This window comes from Dromiciops gliroides, chromosome 1 (genome assembly GCF_019393635.1).
Source record: "Dromiciops gliroides isolate mDroGli1 chromosome 1, mDroGli1.pri, whole genome shotgun sequence".
NCBI classification, from domain to species: Eukaryota; Metazoa; Chordata; class Mammalia; order Microbiotheria; family Microbiotheriidae; genus Dromiciops; species Dromiciops gliroides.
In genome coordinates this window covers 658,465,110-658,486,800 of record NC_057861.1, presented here as the reverse complement: position 1 = coordinate 658,486,800, position 21,691 = coordinate 658,465,110, and the positions used below count along the sequence as shown (strand labels likewise).

At 39.6% G+C, this 21,691-nt stretch overlaps 1 protein-coding gene across 5 annotated transcripts in view; it reads right to left on the bottom strand.

The window, feature by feature from the left end:
- The window catches only part of ZNF462 (zinc finger protein 462), a 155,689-nt gene that overhangs the window by 7,722 nt on the left and 126,276 nt on the right, over positions 1–21,691 (bottom strand). For all 5 annotated transcript variants that reach the window (XM_043965237.1, XM_043965257.1, XM_043965245.1 and 2 more), the window contains one exon: positions 9,468–9,691. In XM_043965237.1, coding sequence (XP_043821172.1) covers positions 9,468–9,691 — 224 coding nt within the window. The remainder of the gene's footprint in view (positions 1–9,467; positions 9,692–21,691) is intronic.

Sequence of the window (21,691 nt, the reverse complement as noted above, 5' to 3'; positions counted from 1 at the left end):
AATGCTTCCACTCAAATCATCAGTTCCTTGAGCCAATTTTCTTCAATGACTTATTCAGTTGAAGCAGTGAGTACTATGGGTAAATCCTCAAAGTCCACAGGGGTTATCCATAGTCAAATCAGTTCTACGTCATTCACAAAAGGTACCACTAGGACAATCTGAAGTATGAGCAATGTCTAAAGGAAGATGATCTAAAGAACACCACAGTTAGACCACAGTCAACCTGGAGAAGGCATGAAGTGAGTGCTTTAATTCCAAATCAACAAACAGGTGCAAGGTTCAGTCCACAGGGACTTTTCCATTGGGGCTAAGGGTGAGGAACAAGGAACTTGTTCTGTGGCTTTGTCAACATATGCTTGTTTGGAGGCTTTGGGTATATATCCTTTATCTGTCTCTGCCCATGACCTCTTGTTACCACCATGTGGGAGGTAGGGAATTAGAAAGAGTAGGAGAAAACAAATTGCCTTCAAGAAGATGTTTACAGGTTATTTGAATTTGTTCTGAAATGTTTGTTTTTCCAAATGAACCTTCCTCATTAATTCACTGCCTTTTTACACCTTTGCAGGTAAGTATCACCAAGAATCCTATGTATAGACTGACACCTAGATCATATCTAAGATCATAGATGGAGGCTTGAAAGACCTCAAAGACCATTGAGTCCAATCCCCTCCTTTTATGGATGAAGAAACTGGGGACCAGGGCAGTTAAATGATTTAAAGTCACACAGACAAGCATAAGAGGAGTAGGATTTGAACCCAGGTCTTTGGACCTGGAGAGCTACACTCCATTCCACTTTACCATACTGCTATCCTTTAGTAGGGTTAGTATCAAGAATGGTCACAGTAATTTTAGAGATTCTTTAAGTAAGAAAATTCCAATTAAGCAAAGTGAAGATAGACGGACAAACACTAATTGCACGTTCTCAGCATATGGGTTTCGTATCAGTTGCTAAATGTTTGTAAAGAGAAAATCAGGAAAAGGGGTAAATGAGAACCAGTGGGTCCTGTTGGCCAACTCCCCAGTGTGGAAACTATAGTAGGAGATAATAAAAGGGTTTGGAGGACAGTAGAAAATCAGCTTTCAAGATAAAAGAGGATGAAACAAATGGCCATGCCATTAAAAAGTTGGAAAATAATGTAGCCCCAGGGAGAAGGAAAAGAATTATCCAGTAGAACAGCAGGATGGTATAGTACAATGATTCTGCAAGTGTGAACCCCTTTCAGGGAGTCCACAAAGTTAAATAATAATAATAAGATTTTTATGCACACATATAAAACCCAAATAAACAAAAGTTCTTTGGGGAGTCCTTGTAATTTTTAAGTACATAAATGGATCTGGAGACCAAAAAGCTTGAGAACCATTGAAAGATTATGAAGAACAATGGATTTGGATTAAAATAAATCCTAAAATGCCAGGGCTAGAACTAGCAGTGATTTCAGAGACCATGTAGTACAACCTTTTCATTTTACAGAAGAAGAAAGTAAGTTCCACCAACATTAAAAGACACATTCAAGGTCAAGCAAGCAGGAAGCATCAGATAAAATATGTGAATCCAGGTTTTTTCTTGTAACAGTTCCTGGATGGGGACTTCAGTATTCTGTCCCTGGCTTATAGGACTTCTGCTATTGCTGATCTTTTATGAACCCACCACTTCTTAGGTATATGGCTTCTTCCACCCCCAAGTTAGGATTAAAGAGTCTAAAAAGAACATTATAAATTCAGAGTTATTTAATTCTGTTTAGCCACAAAAATCTGCATTTTAACCAAAATGCATTTATACCAAATACCTGAATCATTTACTCATTCATTTTTAGAACAGGTTGCTTCAGTGGATTATGGGTTAAAAAAATCATGCTCTTCCTTGATTTGAAGATTTCCAAAACTGGCCCATAGCTCCTGTGAGCAATCTTTGGTAAAGCTTAAGAGTCTTCAGTTAGGGTATGAGAAGATAAGTTATTTGGACAGTTTTAATCTCATCTTTCAAACTTTTTATTGGTGATGTGAAGACCTAAAAAGTTATTTTTTTCCTGTTTTTTAAATGAATATTTTTGTTAATTTTTTTCTTAAAAGTTTTAGATTAATTTAAAAAATAATACAATATTTAAAGTAAGGCATTCATATACTGCAATCTAGACTTAATTCCTTTAAAATGAGTTTTTAAAACTATGTACTAAAAAGATTTTTTTAAAATGTAATTTGACCTACAGCATCAGGTCATTACAATTCCTACACGCCGAGGGATCACTGCCTCTCTCTTAAATGCAAAAGCAAGACACATTTTTGCCTTCTGGGACCACAGACACTTGCACAAGAGAAAGAAGAAAGGTTCTCACATATAAAGTCTTCTTTCCTTTTCGGCTCTCATCCTGATCTGGAGATCAAACTTTTTGGCCTATATGGTAATGCCTCTGTCCCAGCAATTTCTCTAACATCCCCTTAGGCTTGTAGAGATTAGAAACAGATTAAAAACTGCTAACTCAAGAGGCTCAGGTCAGAATAGTGTAAGAATATCTACAAGTTTTAGAGTTAAAGGAAAACTAAAAGCTGGCTCTTCTCCTGGTGCTATGGAATTGATATCTATAAGGAAGTAGAAGGAAGCATGTTTTGTTTTGTTTTTTTAAATTGAAAGGTAAGCTGACATTTGTAAGAAAAAAGTTCCTTATATATCAAAGATTTATAGCAGCATTGTGTGTGTGTGTGTGTGTGTGTGTGTGTGTGTGTGTGTATGTAATGGCAAAGAATTGGAAACGAGGTAGATGCTTGTCAACTGGGGAATGGGTAAACAAATTGCACAACATGAGTATAATGGAATATTACTATGCTATAAGACATTATGTGTGTAATGAATACAGAGAAGCATGGAGAGATCTACATGAACTGATGCAGAATAAATTAAGCAGAGTCACACAGTGGCTATAACAATGTAAAGGGAATAAACAACCACACACCAAACAAACAAAAGTGAATGCACCAAAATGCTAATGATCAAGCATGATTCTAATGATATTCTAATTATATTCTAATGATATATTAGAGGAAAGCCCTCCTCTGAAGGGGATTATCTAGTCCAATCCTATCATTTTACATGAGAGTAAACTGAGGCCCAAAGATATTAAATGACAAAGTTTATATGGCTGATTAGTGGCAAAGCCAAGACTGCAATCCACTTTTTCTGACTCCTGGTCAGAAAAAAATATATATTTTTTTATACCATGCATAGAAAACTAAGTTTTCATGGGAGTTCTAATCCCAATGTACCCTTTCATGGAGATGGGAGGTCCATAGGTGATACACATTGCATATGTTCTGTGTTGATTTTTTTCCTCTAAAAATACTGTGTGTTATATGGGATGGTTTTCTAGGAGGGGAAGGGGAAGAGATACTAGGGATAATATGATGTAAGAAACATCAGACATCAATAAAAACTTATCTAAAAAAAGAAAGATAATCTAAATGCAGAATATTAATTTAGAGTGAGTGATAACAGAGACATTTACAGAGACTGTAACTGGAAATTACAAAGGGGAAAATCTAAGTTGCATGTAAGAAAGCAAACACTCTGCCAATGCAAGCCGTGTACAAGTAGAATAGATTGTCTTAGGAAGCAGGAAGTCCCCTCTTGCTTGTGATTTTCAAGTTATGGTGGGATGACCACTTGTCAGGTATGTATTAAAGGGAATTAATTCTTTATCAGGTCTATCAGATGGGGATCGCCACTGGAGTAACTTTCTAGATTAAAAAAAATTCTGTGATTTGGGGATCCCAAAATAATTTAACCAACCCCTTCATTTTATGCAGAGGAACAGACTGGATTAGGTGACTTACATGCCTAAGGACATACAAACAATAACAGGGCTAGAATCAAAACCCAAATCAAATGACTTGAAATAAATTGTGTTTTCCACTACACCATTTTGATTCTCATTCAAGCTGAAATAGCACATTTTCATAATCTAGGTAAATTTTAATTTAATTAAATTCTTACTAGACTGGTGTTTGTGCAAAGTCACCTCACTAACCTTAGAAGAGAAATCAAGCACTCCAAACTTGAGAGATATTTACAGTGAACTATCACTGAGGTATACAGGCTTAGTATGCGTAGGAACAGGAATTGATAAACTCCCAAATATGATATAAACTTCTACTGTGGCACATGGAAGAATTCCCAAATGGCAAGTTGTTCTGAGCAAAAATCCCCAGAGAATTTAATTTTCAATGCATGGCATAGAGAAAAGAATTTTGTATCAGGAGTCAGAAAAAGGGGGTTCTAGTTTTGGCTTAACCACTCACCAGTGATATAACCTTTGTTATTTCATGTCATTGGGCCTCAGTTTATTGTGTAAAATGAAAATACTGGACCAGTTGATCCCCTTCAGTAGACCACTGGCATTCTGTGAAATATTGTCAATGAAATATGCATTTTTGGATCCTAGCAGGAAACCAAACACATCCTCAGTTGTGGTAAGTGTCCTGCCAATATTACAAGTCAGCCATTGGGATGTTGGTACCAAGAAATTGCAAACTGCAATGTTAAGCATGTTATTATACCCAGAGTTCTTCTGTTGAAACCCCTGTAACATTCATATCATGACAAAAGGCTGCCAAACTGGCATCTTGAAGACACCAAATACTGTGAGTGACTCTACACAAAATACACTCAATAGCCTCATTGGTTGACAAGATGGCATGTGGAGATGAAGGAGGAAATTGACTAAAGGCTCTGTCAGAACAATCTTTTTTTTTCTGCATCAGCATTTGTCGATTATTGAAGATGTACACTGGCAGGAAAATTTTAAATTTCTAAGGACATCATTCTGCTGGTACAGCAGGCAGTCTTTGAACAAGGTTCTTTTGTAAACAGAATAATATGAATGGGTGAAGCGCTTTGCATTGTGGGATTACATATGGATGGACACACATTTGTAGGGGGAGGAAATCATGAATTCTGTGGTAACCACACCTCCCTGATTTTTGTGATGACAATATTACTCCTTCAAAGTATCACAACTCACAAAGTGCCTTCCCTGATTCTCCCAGGTGTTAGTGCTTTCTTCTTCTCCTCTCTAAAATGATGTATTTATTTTGTATGTTTTTTGTATTTGTTTATCTATAGACATATTGCTTTCTCATGGTATGACATGAGCTCCTTTGTGGGGATGGGGGTTGGAGGGAGGTATCCTTTTCATCTTTGTTTGACTGACACCTAGGAGAGTGACAGGAACATAACACTTGCTTATAATTCTCACTGAACTGAATTAAATGGAACCATTGTAAACTTGTGAAGTCCTACAGGAGATGGAAGGTGGTGAAGTATTTGTTTTATTGGCTGAAAATGCAAACAACATGAAAAGAGCATTGGGAGGTGAAGAAGGACAAACAACCACATATGCAGATACTACATTCCCTTGGCCTAAACTTGTATTTTACCAGCATCATGCAACTGGGCACTTTCCAGCATTCTACAGAAGAGGAAAAGAGGTAATGAAACCTGCTTGAGTCAGTACTATAATAGCTCACACTCATATAGTGCTTTCAAGTTTGCTAAGTCCTTTAAAGGCTTTATCTCATTTGATCCTCACAACAACTCTGGAAAGCAGGTTCTTTTATTATTATCCCCCCATTTTACAGATGGGGAAACTGAGGCTGGGGGGGTTAAGTTACTGGCTCAGCTAGTAAATATGTGAGGTAGGGTTTGAACCCAAATCTTCCCGACTCTTAAGTTCAGTGCTCCATTCATTCTACACTGCTGTCTTCAAGAAGAAAATAATGTAAAGAATTAGAATGACATTAACACTAGATGGGGTAGTATAGTGATGAGAGTGTAATTAAAAACAAAAACTACTTTATTTAAGAAACAATAATGATGTAGGATATTAAAATATCTAGCTATGTGAAGAACAAAGTAGGTGATGATGAAGTCTTTCGGGTCTAATTTCAGAATTCTTTAAAGATTTTAAAGTTAGTTTCTTCTTCAATTACTGCAGCCAAATCAACAATCTGTCAAACATTCCTTATCATATGGGGATAGGGAAAATCTGGGATAGAGCACCAGTCCTGGAATCAGGAAGACCTGAGTTCAAATCCAGCTCCGGAACCTTACTAACTGTGTGGCCCTGGGCAAGTCATTTAATTCTATTTGCCTCAGTTTCCTCATCTATAAAATGAACTGGAGAAGAAAATGGCAAACCCCTCCAGTATCTTTGCCAAGAAAACCTTAAATGAGGTCATGAAGAGACTGAACAGGGAAAATCTACTGTTCCTAAGAGTTAAAGGGTACAATTGATTCAAAGTATAGAAGAAAGTAAAGCAAAAGACTTTATTAAGAAACAAGGAGAATTTTAGAGTCAGCCAGTTCATGCTGCTGCACATCTTTTATATCCAAATCTTTCTATTCAATATCAGAACGTATGTGATAAAAAGAAGTGGAGAATTTGATTTGAGAATGGCTGGTAGGGGAGGAGAAAGATATTTCTATGGCTTCAACTTTCCAGAAAATGTTATACAAATAGTGCTAACGTGGCAACAGTCACTGATTTCAATTTCATTTACTTTTTCTGACCCTGCTTAGGTAGGAATGCTAATGAATAGTAAAGTGACAGAAAGGCAGGTAGCCCAACAGAGAAACACAAGTATCAAGAGAGCTGGATAATTTACTCACTGAAGAATCAGACTCAGTATAATGGAGAGCTGCCGTTCATTATCATTTGCCCTAAGAGAAAAGGTTCATGGTTCCTATACTATACGATTTTTTCACTTGAAAACTGGGGTAATTATAACTACCCTTTCTCTCCTTTACCTCGTAAGGTTTAACAAGGTAGGAAAAGTGCTTTCTGTTTTCTAAGAGAAAGGAACATTTGTGTTCAACAGCCTTTTTTTTTTTTTTAAGTGAGGCAATTGGGGTTAAGTGACTTGCCCAGGGTCACACAGCTAGTAAGTGTTAAGTGTCTGAGGCCGGATTTGAACTCAGGTACTCCTGACTCCAGGGCCGGTGCTCTATCCACTGCGCCATCTAGCTGCCCCGTTCAACAGCCTTTTAAAAAATGGTTATTATTATTATTATAAGCAAACCAGAAACCATATCCATAAATATCTTCAAAAGCCTAACCAAGGTTATAGGCTTCCCAGGAGTACTAAAGAAGACTACATTAAATATCCAGCCCTGCTCAATGATAGTCCTCAGGAAAAAAAAAATAAACTTCTTAAAGACATTTCAGGACCGTAGGATTTTAAACTAGAAGGGACTGAGAGATCATTCAACCTCTTCATTTTTAAAAATGAGCAGACTGATGCCCAGAGAGGGGAAGGGATTTGTCCAAGCTCACACTGCCAGTAAGTGACACTCAGTATCTGTTTAGTCCACAGAGCTACAACATTAAGGGACACAGGGTTCAAGACGCCTATGAGGCTATTTAGGGAGAAAGCCTAAGGCTTTTGCTAATGTTTTCTATGTCTGGAATGCCCTCCCTCTAACTCTTCCTTTGCAATTTTTATATATTCCTTAAAGCCCAACTCAAATGCCAGCTCCTCCAAAAAACTTTTCCCTAATCCTCTCCAGCTCAGGAGCAGCCCCTCCTTGGACCTGCCATAGCACTTAATTTTAAGCATAGGGATAGAGATGGCACCTGTGATTGGCATTCTGAGATGGCACTGATTTAGGGAACACCTAAAAGACAGAACTCTCTCCAGCAATGCAGGTCTGCCCCTTTCTAGTCTTACACATTCGCTTGTGGGCACTGAGGTGTTAAGCGACCTGTCTAGGTCACTTAACACCTCAGTGCCCACATATGGCTAGTATGTGTGAAGGCTAAGTACTGAACCCAGGTCTTTCTCCTGCAAGGTCAGCTTTCTGTCTACTGCATCACCTTCCCTTCCAATCGCTTCAAATCCTACAGTTCAAGCTGAAGCTACATGAGAAAAGGTACTGTTTTACCTAAACTTTTTATCTCCCTTAGCAACCAACACTGTATGGTTCAGGCTGTAAAGCTCAATGAATGTTTACTGAATGAATGAGCAACGAACCACGCTTGCAGTTTGCATTGAGTAGCCTTGGGTACCGCTGATGCAATACAAGGGTTTCTGATTTCAAGAATGCATTTGCATGTCTGATGTTCTCTGGGCTTCTATCACATTGATAGGCAATCACATTAACCTATATCAGTGGGGATTGGTGGAGTCACACATTTCCAACAATACATTGAGAAGGGCCCTAAACTGTGTCATTATTAATTTCTCAGTGATTGGTCTCAGTCTTGAGTGTTCCAAAGTGGAGACAAGCCTTTAAAAGGTCCCCCTGGGCAGCTAGGTGGCACAGTAGATAAAGCACAAGCTGTGGATTCAGGAGGACCTGAGTTCAATTCTGACCTCAGATACTTGGCACTTACTAGCTGTGTGACCCTGGGCAAGTCACTTAACCCTCATTGCCTCACAAAATAATAATAATAATAATTTTAAAAAGGCTCCCCTACAAGTAGGACACTCTGACATCCAGTCTAGTTTCTATCTTTCCCTCTTCACTACCACAGTCGGTGAGAAATAAGCAAGGGAGAAATTCTTTTCTTCCTTTGTCCGATTCCACAGCCATGTATAAGAGATCAGGTGTTACATACTGAATATCAGAGTAGGCAAGTAGCAAGAGGTAGCCAGCTGAATGTAATATAGGTGTGAAAAGATGCCCAAAACTTGGCTTATATCAGAAGGAATGCTGGAGGATGGATGTGTGTTGGGGAGTAGGGAAGGATGAGCAGGGGGCAGCTATTATTTGACTGATCAGATGAGCATTTATTCATATTCATAAATGTTTGGGAAATGAAAGGTAATTCCCTCTCTTACACATCTTGGAAAACAAGAATTTCAATTCACTTTAAAAAAATTTCTTTTCTTTTCTTTTCTTTTGCAGGGCAATGAGGGTTAAGTGACTTGCCCAGGGCCACACAGCTAGTAAGTGCCAAGTGTCTGAGGTTGGATTTGAATTCAGGTCCTCCTGAATCCAAGGCTGGTGCTCTATCCACTGTGACACGTAGTTGCCCCTCTGGTTAAGTTTTTAAAAAATTTTCTTTTCCCTCACAAGCTAATTGTTAGCTATAGTATTCAGGTGTCTTCAATAGTATATGAAAAACAAGGTACCAGACATTTAATGTAAAGCCAGCTTAATGCAAGGTGGGGCGAGGACTCAGTGGGACCCTGCCCACAATCAGTTAAGTTTGAGAAGGGGCTTTAATTACAATTTTCTTCCTCCTATTATTTACTTTCCCAAGCTGCTATTTTGCAATCAGTCTTAAAAAATACATGCATATGTTACTTATTTCAATCATCAATAGATATTCAGATACAGGCAAGTATTTTTAAAAATCTATTGCATTCATCATCTCTCTTTCCATGTCATAATCATGACTAAATGACTCTCGCTCCCAATCCCAGGCACAAAGTGCATCAAAGCAGCGAGAGGAAAAAATTTCTCAGTATTGTACCTTATGTTCATCTCGAAGGTGGCCATCCAGCTCCTCCGTGTGTTTGGTCTCGTAGTAGCAGAGTTGGCATTTGTAAGGTTTTAGTTCATTGTGCTTCTCAATGTGCTGCTGCAAGCTCTCATCGCTGGAGCAGGTGAAGGTACACTTATCACAGCGGAAAACTACTCCCTGCAAGTATTTTGACAGTTTGGAACGGCACACTTCAATGGGAACAACTCGCTCTTCTGCAGAAACAAAATGGGCGGGGTGGGGGAAAGATGGACATTTTTACTTAAGAGAAAGTAGATGTTTCTTAAAAATAATAATAATGACCAAAAACAAATACAAGAAGTGCTTACTCTGTGGGTGTATTAGGAACACAATATACCCTAATGTCCATATCTTCTTAGAGTTCTAATTTTCTCTTTAAATATTCCTCTAGTTTACATCTTGGTTGAAAAATCTAAACATTGTGAGATAGAATCTGTACAATTTCATAACCAAGTCATTACAGATGTCTTTGTTTCAAAGCTTCTTTTCCTAATAAATTTTGGTTTGAATCACCAATGCAAAGTGCTAATCAAATACAAGCTAATATTTTATACATTTATCATCAAAGACCATAGGAACATTCACACTACTAGATTTCAATGAGTGTAACGATCTGCGGGGCTGCATTTGGAGATTTCGCCTATACATGCAGTTATCATTTATTATAACAATTTCTAATTAATTAGTCTTGTCATGTATACTAACAATTATGAGGCATCATCACTTGTAAATGGTAATACAAATTCTTCTTCAGTTAGTTTAATCTCAATGTCTACTGTGTAACAACAGGGCGTCAAGACTTCTGAAGCTGTATGTGTGTATATGAGAGAATACATATGATATATATATAATATCTATCTACCTACCTACCTGCCTATCCATCCATCCATCATCTGTCTATCTGTCTATCTATCTATCTCCCACCTGAAAGATCAAGTGTACTCAGAAAAGCTCTCAATAGGCTACAGGAGGAACTGAGTGCTTTGGGTTGAGCTTTGTACTATGTAATGGAGGTTGGGGTGGTAGAGGTGGGAGGGGATGTGGAAGTAGTGATGTTTATTGGATAATTTCATTTTATTTGTTTGGACTTGAGATTTTATCAGTGTGGTCACTTCTGGTATGGAAACTGAAACATAACGGGTAACTTATCCTCATTTCAGACCAGACAAATTTAATTTCAGTTCAACAAGTAGTTGGGTATATACTGTGAGCTGTACACCGGTGATACAAAAATAGTTTTTCTGCCTTCAAAGGGCTTATGTTCTACTGGCATTTTAGAAGGGTGCCTATAGTAAAAAAGCTAATTAGAAGTTAAATGACTTTCTTAAGTTCACAGAGCCAATGTTTATCATAGGCTAGACCTGAACCCAGGTCTTCTTGAGTAGATGTTCAGCCTTCATGCACATAGCATCTCTAATGAACTAATTAAAAGGTCTACTTGCTACCCAATTGTTGTGAAGTTGTTACCAACATGCTAATAATAATAACCAGTGTTTACATATATATGTAAAAATGTGCCTGGCATTGTCAGTGCTATATAAATGCTTACTTCTCCCCACCCCCTTCCTTTAAGGTTTACAATATGTTTTACAAATATCTAATTTTAATCATCCCACAACCCTGGAAGATAAGTGCTATTATTATCCCCCACTTTACAATTGAGAAAACTGAGCCTGGGTGGGGGCAGCTAGGTGGCACAGAGGATAAAGCACTAGCCCTGGATTCAGGAGGACCTGAGTTCAAATCCTGCCTCAGACACTTGACATTTACTAGCTGTGTGACTCTGGGAAAGTCACTTAACCCTCATTGCCCTGAAAAAAAAAAAAAAAAAGAAAACTGAGGTGGCTAGATGACAAGTTGCATTTGATTCTTTGTGACCCCATTTGGGGTTTTCTTGGCAAGGATACCGGAGTGGTTTGCCATTTGCTTCTCCAGCTCATTTTACAGATGAGGAAATCAAAGCAAACAGGATTAAGTGACCTGTCCAGGATCACACAGCTCGTAAGTGTCTAAGGCTAGATTTGAACTCAGGCCTTCCTGACTCCAGGCCCAGTGCTTGAGCCATTGAGCCAACCTGGCTGGCTAATCCAAGACGATCCTAGCATGTTGGGTGCGGGAGGGATCTATGACTGAAACTTTTCACTCCATGACTACTGCCCTCTCTGATATAGTTTCAGATTAACTGTCCCTTCTCTGATTGACCAGTTATGCCCTGGCCGAGAAATGAAAGAAGTCTTGCGTATTTTATTCAGTTATGTGCGACATCCAACGAAGTAGATCCCTCCAGTAAAATGGTTGCAAATACAATACTGAGAGTGCGTGTGGGCAAACATGTGTGGGAGAAGCTTCATTGGATTACCTTCTGCCAATCTGTAATCTGATGGTCAAAAATTTGAAAAAAAACAAAAGTCGAGGAGGGGGAGGGAGATTTGGGTGGGTTTCCCTGTTAACATTCCAAATGCTATCAAGCTCGAGATGAATGTGCCTTGTTGACTTTGCACTCCCTCACCCTTGTGTTTAACTGTTCAAATTAAATTTCACACCAGTCTGCCCGAAGTGTTAGCACACAATCCAGATATCCATAACTGGGATAAAATTAAAATCGGTGCTATTTATGTAAGGCTCAAATATAGCACAAGTTTTCCTGCTGTGTCTGGATTTTAGAAGTAGATGAAAGTTTACAAATGGACTCAGAAAACATATATTTACATGATTTAGGAACGGTAATGTATTATTAAGTCACAGGAAGCACTGGATACCTTCTATTCTGTGAATAGTGGAGTGGAGACACTTTCAGACGCTGCTATTTCCTGTGCTGACAAGGTGCTACCCCATCTTTGCTTGGTTGTTGGAAGATTTTAGAGCCCCCTGAGGGTTTCCCCCACCCCATATAGTATCTAAGTTCTGACTGCATGGCCCCATCTTGGGAGTCGGGGAGTGCTTTTGTTAATTGGCCAGGGGAATCCTGGGCAAGGAAACGATGGAAGGCAACGTCTTGATGGCATTCCTGGGAGCTCCCAGGTGTGGTTTATTTTCTGTACACTGTAAGATAACTATTTATCTAAAAGAGCATGTGCATGTACAGCATACATATGTGTGCAGATTTATATGGTATGTATGAATATATGGATATGCAGCCTTATATACCATATATATATAAATAACCCACCGTGTTTACACAAACTACATATTAAAAAAACACAAAATAATTTGAGAAATTCATAGTGTGTGTGTGTGTGTGTGTGTGTGTGTGTATAAATACACTCACAGACTGACTCTCATTTAGACAACTGGCTCGACAGGCAGATAGGTGTGTGTATGTTCATAGGTATGTGCTGGTACATATGTATGTACACACCTTTGCAGGCACACATCCATATGGCATAATAACTACAGCGGCAGCTAGATGTTACAGTGGTAGAGGATCAGACCTGGAGCCAGGAAGACTTGAGTTCCAATCTGGCTTCAAATACTTGCTAGCTGTATGACCTGGTCAAGGGATTTAGAGCCAGGCCGGACCTTAAAGAAGATCTAATCCAGCCCTGTTCCTCTTCTACAGATGAGAAAACCGAGACCCATAGAGAGGAAATGATTTGCTCAAAGTCACAGGACTTAAAGAGCCAGGATTAGTAGATGTTCAACTCCAAATCCAGTGTTCTTTCATGACCTACAGACACTCCTTATTAAACTCCATTCATGAAACAAATGACAAACTAGTGTACACAATGGTCTTTCTCTTATGTATAGCCTCAGGGGAAAGGGAAGGAGAAGTAAGTACAAACAGAAAGAGAACCAACCCCTATGGGTGGGTTTCTCTTTGGAAGGATATTATACAGCTCATTCCTAGGACCTCATCTAGGAGTCTTATTAACGTTATGATCACTACATTTTAAATTGTTCTAATCAGTTCCTATTATTTCCATTTCAGTTCATTATCTCTAGCTCTGTCTCAGTAGGGAAAGCCAATATCTAATTTTCCATATTACATTCTCTCATCTCATGGATCTTCAAGATAGCAGTCGGGTCACTGTCAGCCTTAATGTTCTCTTCTTCACAAAAAATAACCCTAACTTTCTCAACCTTCCATAATGGGTCCCCTCTGGAATCAACTCATCACTTTGGACAGTTGTCTATGTAATTTCTAGTGCACACCTGTTATCTCTCTCTCACACACATAATAATGGCATTCATATTGTCCTACATTTGCATATACCACTTTCTACTTTTCAAGGTTCTTTCTAACTTATTTCATTTGAAACACACATCCCTTTATAGAAGTAGGATTTGCATTTATCCCTTCTATAGATGATGAAAGTGAGACATCGAGAAGTTAAAGAATCCTCAAACTTTGAGCTGGAGGAGACCTTAGAGATTGTCTGGTCCCACTCCCTTATTTTATCATTGAGCAAACTGAGGCCTGGGGAAGTGATATATGACTTGTCGAATGTCTTAGAGGTTATAAGTAGTCGTGCGTCTGATTCCAGAACCAGTTGCAAGTGGTTAGGGTGCTGGCTTTGGAATCGGGAAGTGCTGAGTTCTAACTTGCCTCAGGATATTTAATAGCTGTATTAACTTCTCTGCTTCAGTTTCCTCCTCTATAAGGGGGGGGGGGAACCACAGTAGCACCTACCTCCAGGATTGTTGTGAGGATCAAATGAGATAATAAATATAAATCACTTGGAAAACCTTAAAGAGCTATATAATTGCTATCTGTTGTTCTTGCTGTTAGTGTTGTTCTTGTTATTATTATTATTATCACTACTCCATCCTGTCTCCCATGAATTAGCCCAAATAAAAAAGTGATTACAATGCAACTAGAACCATGACTCTTAATTTGGCCTGGTGCCTTTCCTCCCTACGTCATGATGGAAATAAGTGGATGTGGTAAAAAAATATGAAAGTTTTTTAACAGTTGGTTAGGATAACTGAAAGATGCCAGTTTTTGAAGGACCACCCTTTTGGGGAGGAGACCAACAGTCCGCCTGCTGCGCACATCAGACTGCCTGCTATGCACTCGACTTCCGGGGTGCAAGCTTAAAAGACAAGGAGAGAACGGAAGTGGAGCTTTTTCCTGCTCTGCTGGTCTCCTGACTGCACTGCACAGACGGTCTCTCTCTCTCTCCAAAGGTGGCCTTTGGTTTTGGTGAGTTTTTATAAGGAATATAGACTAAGCTTAGACTTAAGACAATTTGTATTGTGTTTCTACTTTCCTATCCTTCTAATCAACATCACCTTGTGACTACAATAACAATAAAAGGTCTATCTAGAAAACCAAAAGCTTCTTCCATTTACTAGTCTGGGAGATAAATTAAGGGAAAGGTTAAGTAGGGGAGATTTATGATCTAATATCCAATTTTAAATCTCACAGTTTGGCGACTCTGGTGGGACTCGAACCCGATTTTTAACATAAGTATTTACAAGGTGTTTATCTTTAATCTTTTCAAACCACAAAGACTACAGATTTTTGTTAGAACAATTTACATGTAAGTTGTCCCAAAGTGTCTTTTTGTTTTGACACACAAAGTAATTTCCCCCCCCTTACTTACTCTGAAAATGAAGGCTTCGTATCTTCGCTCTAATATGTTTGCCAGGTTATGCCATGTGGTCACTTTTTGGGGACATTATGGAAATACAACCTTTATAAAAGCTGAGTTTTTCTTCCTTTTAAAAATGTTGGGAAAATCACCAAGATGAAACACCCAGCTAATCTGACAAGCCAGGGAAATTACGGACAGTGTTCTCCATGAATGGGGTTATTCATATTGAAGGTGAGTAAACAGCATAAAAAGCAAGGGGAGGAGAGAGGGATATTTATACTTGTGGACTGAAAGGTGACCTGTCTTCATGGTTCAGGTTTTAGAAGGGATAGCAGCTCTTTTGGGTCTTTTTTTTTTTTTTTTTTTGCCTTCACACCCCTCCACATTAACTTGAGCAAGGGAACAAGGTCTGGATAATAGTCATCCTAACCTGGTTTAATGGACAGGGCTGGTTGCAATAATATTATTATTTCACTGGTTCAACTACATGATGAATTATGACTCTCATCTCTTCCTACTCAAAAGGTTCTGGGTACTGTCATGGGACATAAAACTAAAGAGAAAAAAAAGAGTCCTCTGAGGAAAGCCAGTTGGAGCCACACACTGAAGCATTTGTGCAAAGACGTAATGGAGTTGAGGAGTGTGATGAAAAGCCTATTACAGCACTGTATCAAAACATCTGCAGCATTATAATGACAGAGGGGCTTGTTGCTGCTCAAATCAGTAAAAAAACCCCACATCACTGTGGAGTCCAGAATTACCAAGTAAAAATTCTTCCTGAAAGAAAGACCACAACATCCATGGGCTTCCTCTTTAGGATGTGCCAAATCTAAATGAAGCAGGACCAGATTTGGAATTCATTCACTCTAGCAAACTTTGTATGCAAATTACTATTGCAGAGGCATAAATCTTTCTTTTTGCCAAACCAAGGGTCCACCCATTCCCTGGGTCCAGCCAAACAAGTAGGGAAGAATGAAGTAATGCAAGCCATAGGAGGGAAAAAAAAAAACCCAACATCAAAACCCCAAACCCAACAAGGGCCCCAAGAGATAGGTAAGTCCTGATGCTTGCCACTAGACAACTAACCACCCTTGGCACTGGCATGAGTTAGAAGCAATGTGTCCAAAGTGAGCAGACCAACGTATTTTGGTAGGTTGGACTGGAATGTGTAATTTCATTGAGCAAAATTAAAGGCTTAGAGTAAATACTCAGTACAGTTGTGCCCTACTTTAGGAAAATTTGATACTGAATAGATAAATTAGTGGTGAAGATCCCCAATGTAACCTCATCTAAAGTCCTCCCTTTGGTTTGTCACCATGACATGAAAATGACTCTGGGCTCTCCAAGGTCTTAGCCACCTGGAAAATCTCTGGTATATTACAAAGAGCTCTGCATTTGGAGTCAGAGAACAGGATTCAAATCCCAGCTGTTTTTCACTACCTATACAACCTTGGGTAAGACATTTAATTTCCTCAGCCACAGTCTCCTTATCTATAAAATGAGAGGAGAGGTAGACTATATGAATACTAAGGCCCTTCCAGCTCAAATTCCCATAAAAGCCCAAATGAAGGTTGAGTTACAAAGCATATTTTGTTGATTAAGGAACAACCACAGAGAAGGTTGGTTCCTGAGTGGAAATGAGATAATATTTTTGTTTGTGTTGCTTCACTAACTCATGAAGACTATCTAAGATGAAGAGGGGTTGCAATCTACATCAGTCAAAAGGAACATCGAAGTCAATGAAATCATGGTTCGTTGAAGAAAAAGAACAGTATTGCAGAGTGGAGAGTGAACTGGGCTTAGAATGAATAGATGGGAGTTCAACTCCTGCCTTTGATATTTTTGAACTTTCTGACCAGGGACAGTGAGCTCTTTCTTTCTCGGCTTGAAGCCACGTTGTAGGAAGATTTGTTTGGAGATGGAGGAGGCAACCAGTAACTACTGGAGATTCTAGAGCAGAGCTGTAAGCAGCTTATACAGTACATGAAATGGAGAAAGTAAAGGCTGGAAGCTGGGAAACCAATTAGGAGGCTGTTACTATAGACCAGGTGAAGATGAATGCCCAAACTAGAGCAGTGGCTATGGGATGGGGTACCGACAAAGGAGGACAGAGACATAAGGGATGAGAGAATCTCAAAGGCTGGTGCCAATACCAATTGTAGATAAATTAGGAATGAGGATTTGGAATTCCCACAATTATAATTTAGATGGAAATAGGATAGGATTGATGAAATTCAGTCTATACACAAATTTTCAAGATCATGTGTATAAAAAGGAAGAGCCAGTAAACTTGTATCAAATGGTATTTTAAATGTGGAGTGAACTCCATGGAAATTCACTGGTACATACTGAATCCTAAGTCCCACCATCAATTCCATCCTTGAAATGTGAACAGGCTTACATCCTACTGCTTTGATCAAAACAGCCAGATCCAGGTCACTTTCTCCAGTGAATGTGTCTAACATATGGCATGAGTTACGTTTAGAAGGTTCTCCAGATAGATAATGTTTCAGGCCTCTGCCCTCAGCTGGAAGGACCCCACAGCTGTTGACTTCACTTATTAATTGCATGTACTTCCCAGGATGGCCATAAGGATCAAGTGAGATATTTGTAAAGCACTTAGCACGGTGCTTGGCACATGGTAGGTTCCTAATAAATAATTATTTCCTTCCTCCTTCTTTAAGCAAGGATGAGGATCCTTCTTTGGATCTCCTACTATAACAATGATTTAAATCTTTAAATTTAAAAAGAGCAAGGGGATATAAGGCCCTGGAGGAGAGACTGGGATTGGTAACCTTGTATACCCTCCCTCACTTAAATCCAGTTTGGTACAAGTCATGACATCACCTTGAGAACTAAGGACAAACAATAATTCCTACCATCCTAATTTTCAATACTACCATCCTAGTTTGGACCTTTATCATCTCTTGTCAACACCGTTTTTGTAATGTGTTAAGTGGGGTCCCTGATTTTATTCTCTTCATCCTGTAGTGAGTTCTACATACTACTGAGAGATGAACCTTCTTAACATGTAAGTCTGTTCACATTACCCCCTGCTCAAAACCTTTCAATGACTAATACAAGGACTCCCAAGATTTGGTCCCAGTCTGCTTTTCCAGACTCATCTTCCACTGTTCTCCTAAATATACTCTATGCTCCAGTCAAACTATTTTATACATTATTACCCAAACTTTCTGAAATTTTCTTACCTTAATGCTTTTTCTCATACTATTCCTCCAACGGACATACCTCACTTCAAATAATTCTCCATTCATCAAAATCCTACCCATTTTTCAAGATGCTGCAAAAATGTCACCTTTTTCATGAAAATGTTCCTGATCATCAAGCTAAAGGTCTTCACTTCTCTGACTCCCAGAGTACTCTGTAACTCAGAGAATGTATCATACACTCCCCTGTGTTATCTGTGTACATGCTTTATTACATCCCCTGCTACACTATAAGCTCTCTGAGGGCAGGAACTCATTCATTTGTTTCTTCCAAAGCATTCAGCATGGAGCTATAATGTAACAGGAACTAAAAAGTCATTAAATAAATGAATGTATTCATGCTACTCTTTTTTTTTGTTTTGTTTTGTTTTTGGCAGGGCAATGGGGGTTAAGTAACTTGCCCAGGGTCACACAGCTAGTAAGTGTCAAATGTCTGAGGCTTGATTTGAACTCAGGTACTCCTGAATCCAGGGCTGGTGCTTTATCCACTGTGCCATCTAGCTGCCCCCCATGCTACTCTTTTTAACCATCTCCAGCTGGGTCAGTGGCATTTCTCACTCAATCCTGACATGTGGCAGGTTGGTTTTCTTTCTTTCGCTACCCACTGAAACAGACACGCACACAAAAATTCCTTAGAAAGAACCACTGAGAATGTGTCCTACCAAATGGTAGGGATCACTAGATACCTCAGGGCCAGTGTACAATCTGTTTTTCCTTCCCTTGAATTTCAAACATTTTAATTAACCCAGCACTTAGAAAGATCCTTCCCTGGGAGCCCTAGAGACCAAAGATGTTTATCCATCTAGAGAACAAGGAGAGCACAGGTGCAGAAAGAATCCTATCTTGTTGCTTTGTTAGCAGCTTCAGCCCCAACATCAATGGCCAAGAGGGTACTAAAGAATCCCACTGTTGTCTCTTGGTTGAGCCAAAATTAAGCTTCCCACAGAGATGCCATTTTTAGGTGGGGTGTACACACCAAAGTTAGTCTGAGAACACCAAAGCATTTTACATTCCCTAAACACAGATGGTAATGATCATGACTTCTGATCTTAGCTAGGATGAAATAGATGGAAATCAGCAATGCAGGGATTTTGGTTTCAGATTCCCAGCCCTATAGAGAGTTTCAAAGTCCCAGGTCTGTTGCAACAGCCTCTCGGGCTCTCCATAGGACGATACTATTTTTTCTTAGGAACTTATTTATTTAAAATATTTGTATAGTAAATTTGTTTTCATGTGTTTTCTAATCCCAGTGTGAAGGTGCTCTCAACATGCCCAGACACCTCCTTTGATACAAGACTGTCTCCACAAATTTGCCAATTTGGTCTGTGAATCAAACTGGGTTGAATCCATCAGCATGCTACTCCTCACTGCTTGGGAGCCCTCTCTGTTCAGGTCACGAATGTTGTCAGGCTCATTGGGAAGAAGATAGCACGTTCTACCAGTGCAGCAGAATGGGAATGGGAGAAGGGCTCCCCACAACAACCCCCTCCGAAAATGAGGACTTTGCTATTTCTGTTTGCTCAGCAGCAATCTGCTGTCAGTGGACTTTGACCAAGCTATGGGAAGGCACAGAGCCACCTCAGCACATGGGCCTGAGTCCTGGCAGCTAGGTGACTAAGGATGAGCATCGAATAGGAGAGCTCAGGCCAAGAATCAGCAGAAAGGCTACAAACAGCTGCCTCTTCCAAGCCTGCAAGCTGATGTATGTCATGGCCAGCACAAATCTAGCCTCTAGTTAGAGCTGGATAGGAAAGCAGGGAAAAATCTCTGTGTGTGTGTGAAAAGTACATTGCCATTCATGCTTTTGAGGAAGAGATGGTGGTACCATCCAAATGAGGCGAGAAGGGGGCAAGTTACTAAAAATGCCTAGGGTTTTGTGAGGTGTCCCTAAGCTTCATTCCTCTTGGAGATGCCAGAGTTGGCAGATGACACTTTTCTAGCTATTTGGATGTGGATGGAATGGTTAAAAACAACAACAACTTCTTTTCTTCCAGCTAGCTCCTATAAACAGATAACTATTCCCCAAATGGGACATGGAATTGAGGGGGGAGAACTTTTCATTGTTCAAGAGGTTTGGTACCCCTGCTTTCAACATCATGGGCTCTAAAACACCGTATGGACAAGATTGGGGGAGGCAGACAATGAATGAAGGGGCTAATCTCTCATCCCCAATTAACTTCTTCACTGGCAAAGCTGCTAATGTTAATTGGCATCATCTCACCCAAGGGCAGAGGCCCCAGTACATCCAACAGTCTAGAAGTCTGTGACCTGATTTGATTAGAAATAAGCAGTTGTCCTGGTTTCAGTCAGATCTTCTGGAGAGTCTGCTCCTGACCTTGCTTCCTGCCTCTCTCCTGCCTTCTGGTTGGCAACCTCTAAGTTGAACTCTGCCCTGCTCTACACTTTTCTGGCTAGGATCCCCAGTCTGTCTGCTTTCCTTTCCCTGGGATTAAGGTTTCAAAGGATTAGAGGCCTAGCCTCCCTTTCCTCATGTTCAAAGTATTTCCTTCACTCCCTCCTTTTTTTCAGCCCCAAGTTCTAGAACCATGATGATATCAACTCTGGCCTTGTTCCTGATAGAGGTCTATCAATCTAATTTCCTATGGCCCCACTCACCATTCCTGTAATCTTAGGACCAAAATGTCCTTCCCTGGCCACCATTCAGCCAATTTGTGTTGGCTCTCTCTATTAAAATGTAAGCTCTTTGAGGACAAAACTGTGTCTTTGATTTAAAAAAAAAAAAGTTTGCATGTGGGACAGCTAGGTGGTGCAGTAAATAAAGCACTGGCCCTGGATTCAGGAATACCTGAGTTCAAATCCAGCCTCAGACACTTGACACTTACTAGCTGTGTAACCCTGGGCAAGTCACTTAACCCTCATTGCCTCATACATACACACATACAAAAATTTGTATGCTCAGAGTTGAGCACAGTGCTTGGCACATAGCAATGATTTTCTCTTCCTATTTCTTTCTCTCTCTCTCTCTCTCTCTCTCTCTCTCTGACCTTATGTTTAGGCAAGGCCTACTGTGGCAAAGACAGATACTGACTATAATTCCTAGATAGAGAACTAATTGTGTCCCTTCTATTTTTACGGATTGTTAAGGACTCCTCTTTCATAATATATTGCTTATTTTTAATAAATCTACATGTTCATTTCTTAGTTAAAAACCCTTTGAACATCTCAGTCCCATTATATTACAATCTAGAGTAAAGTTGTTTTTGCTGTCTTGGGACATGCAGCTCCCAGGTCTAAAGATCAAGGTCTAAAGCTCGAAGAATTCTTGGCCTTGAAGTGATATCAGGTACAGTGGCCTCAACAATACCTGGCAGAAATGAGGGCTCCCTTTCTGAGGAACTCTGTGGCTCTGAGGAAACAATATCTGGCCAGCTTCCAAAGGAGGATTCTGAGTCTGCTGAATGACATCTCA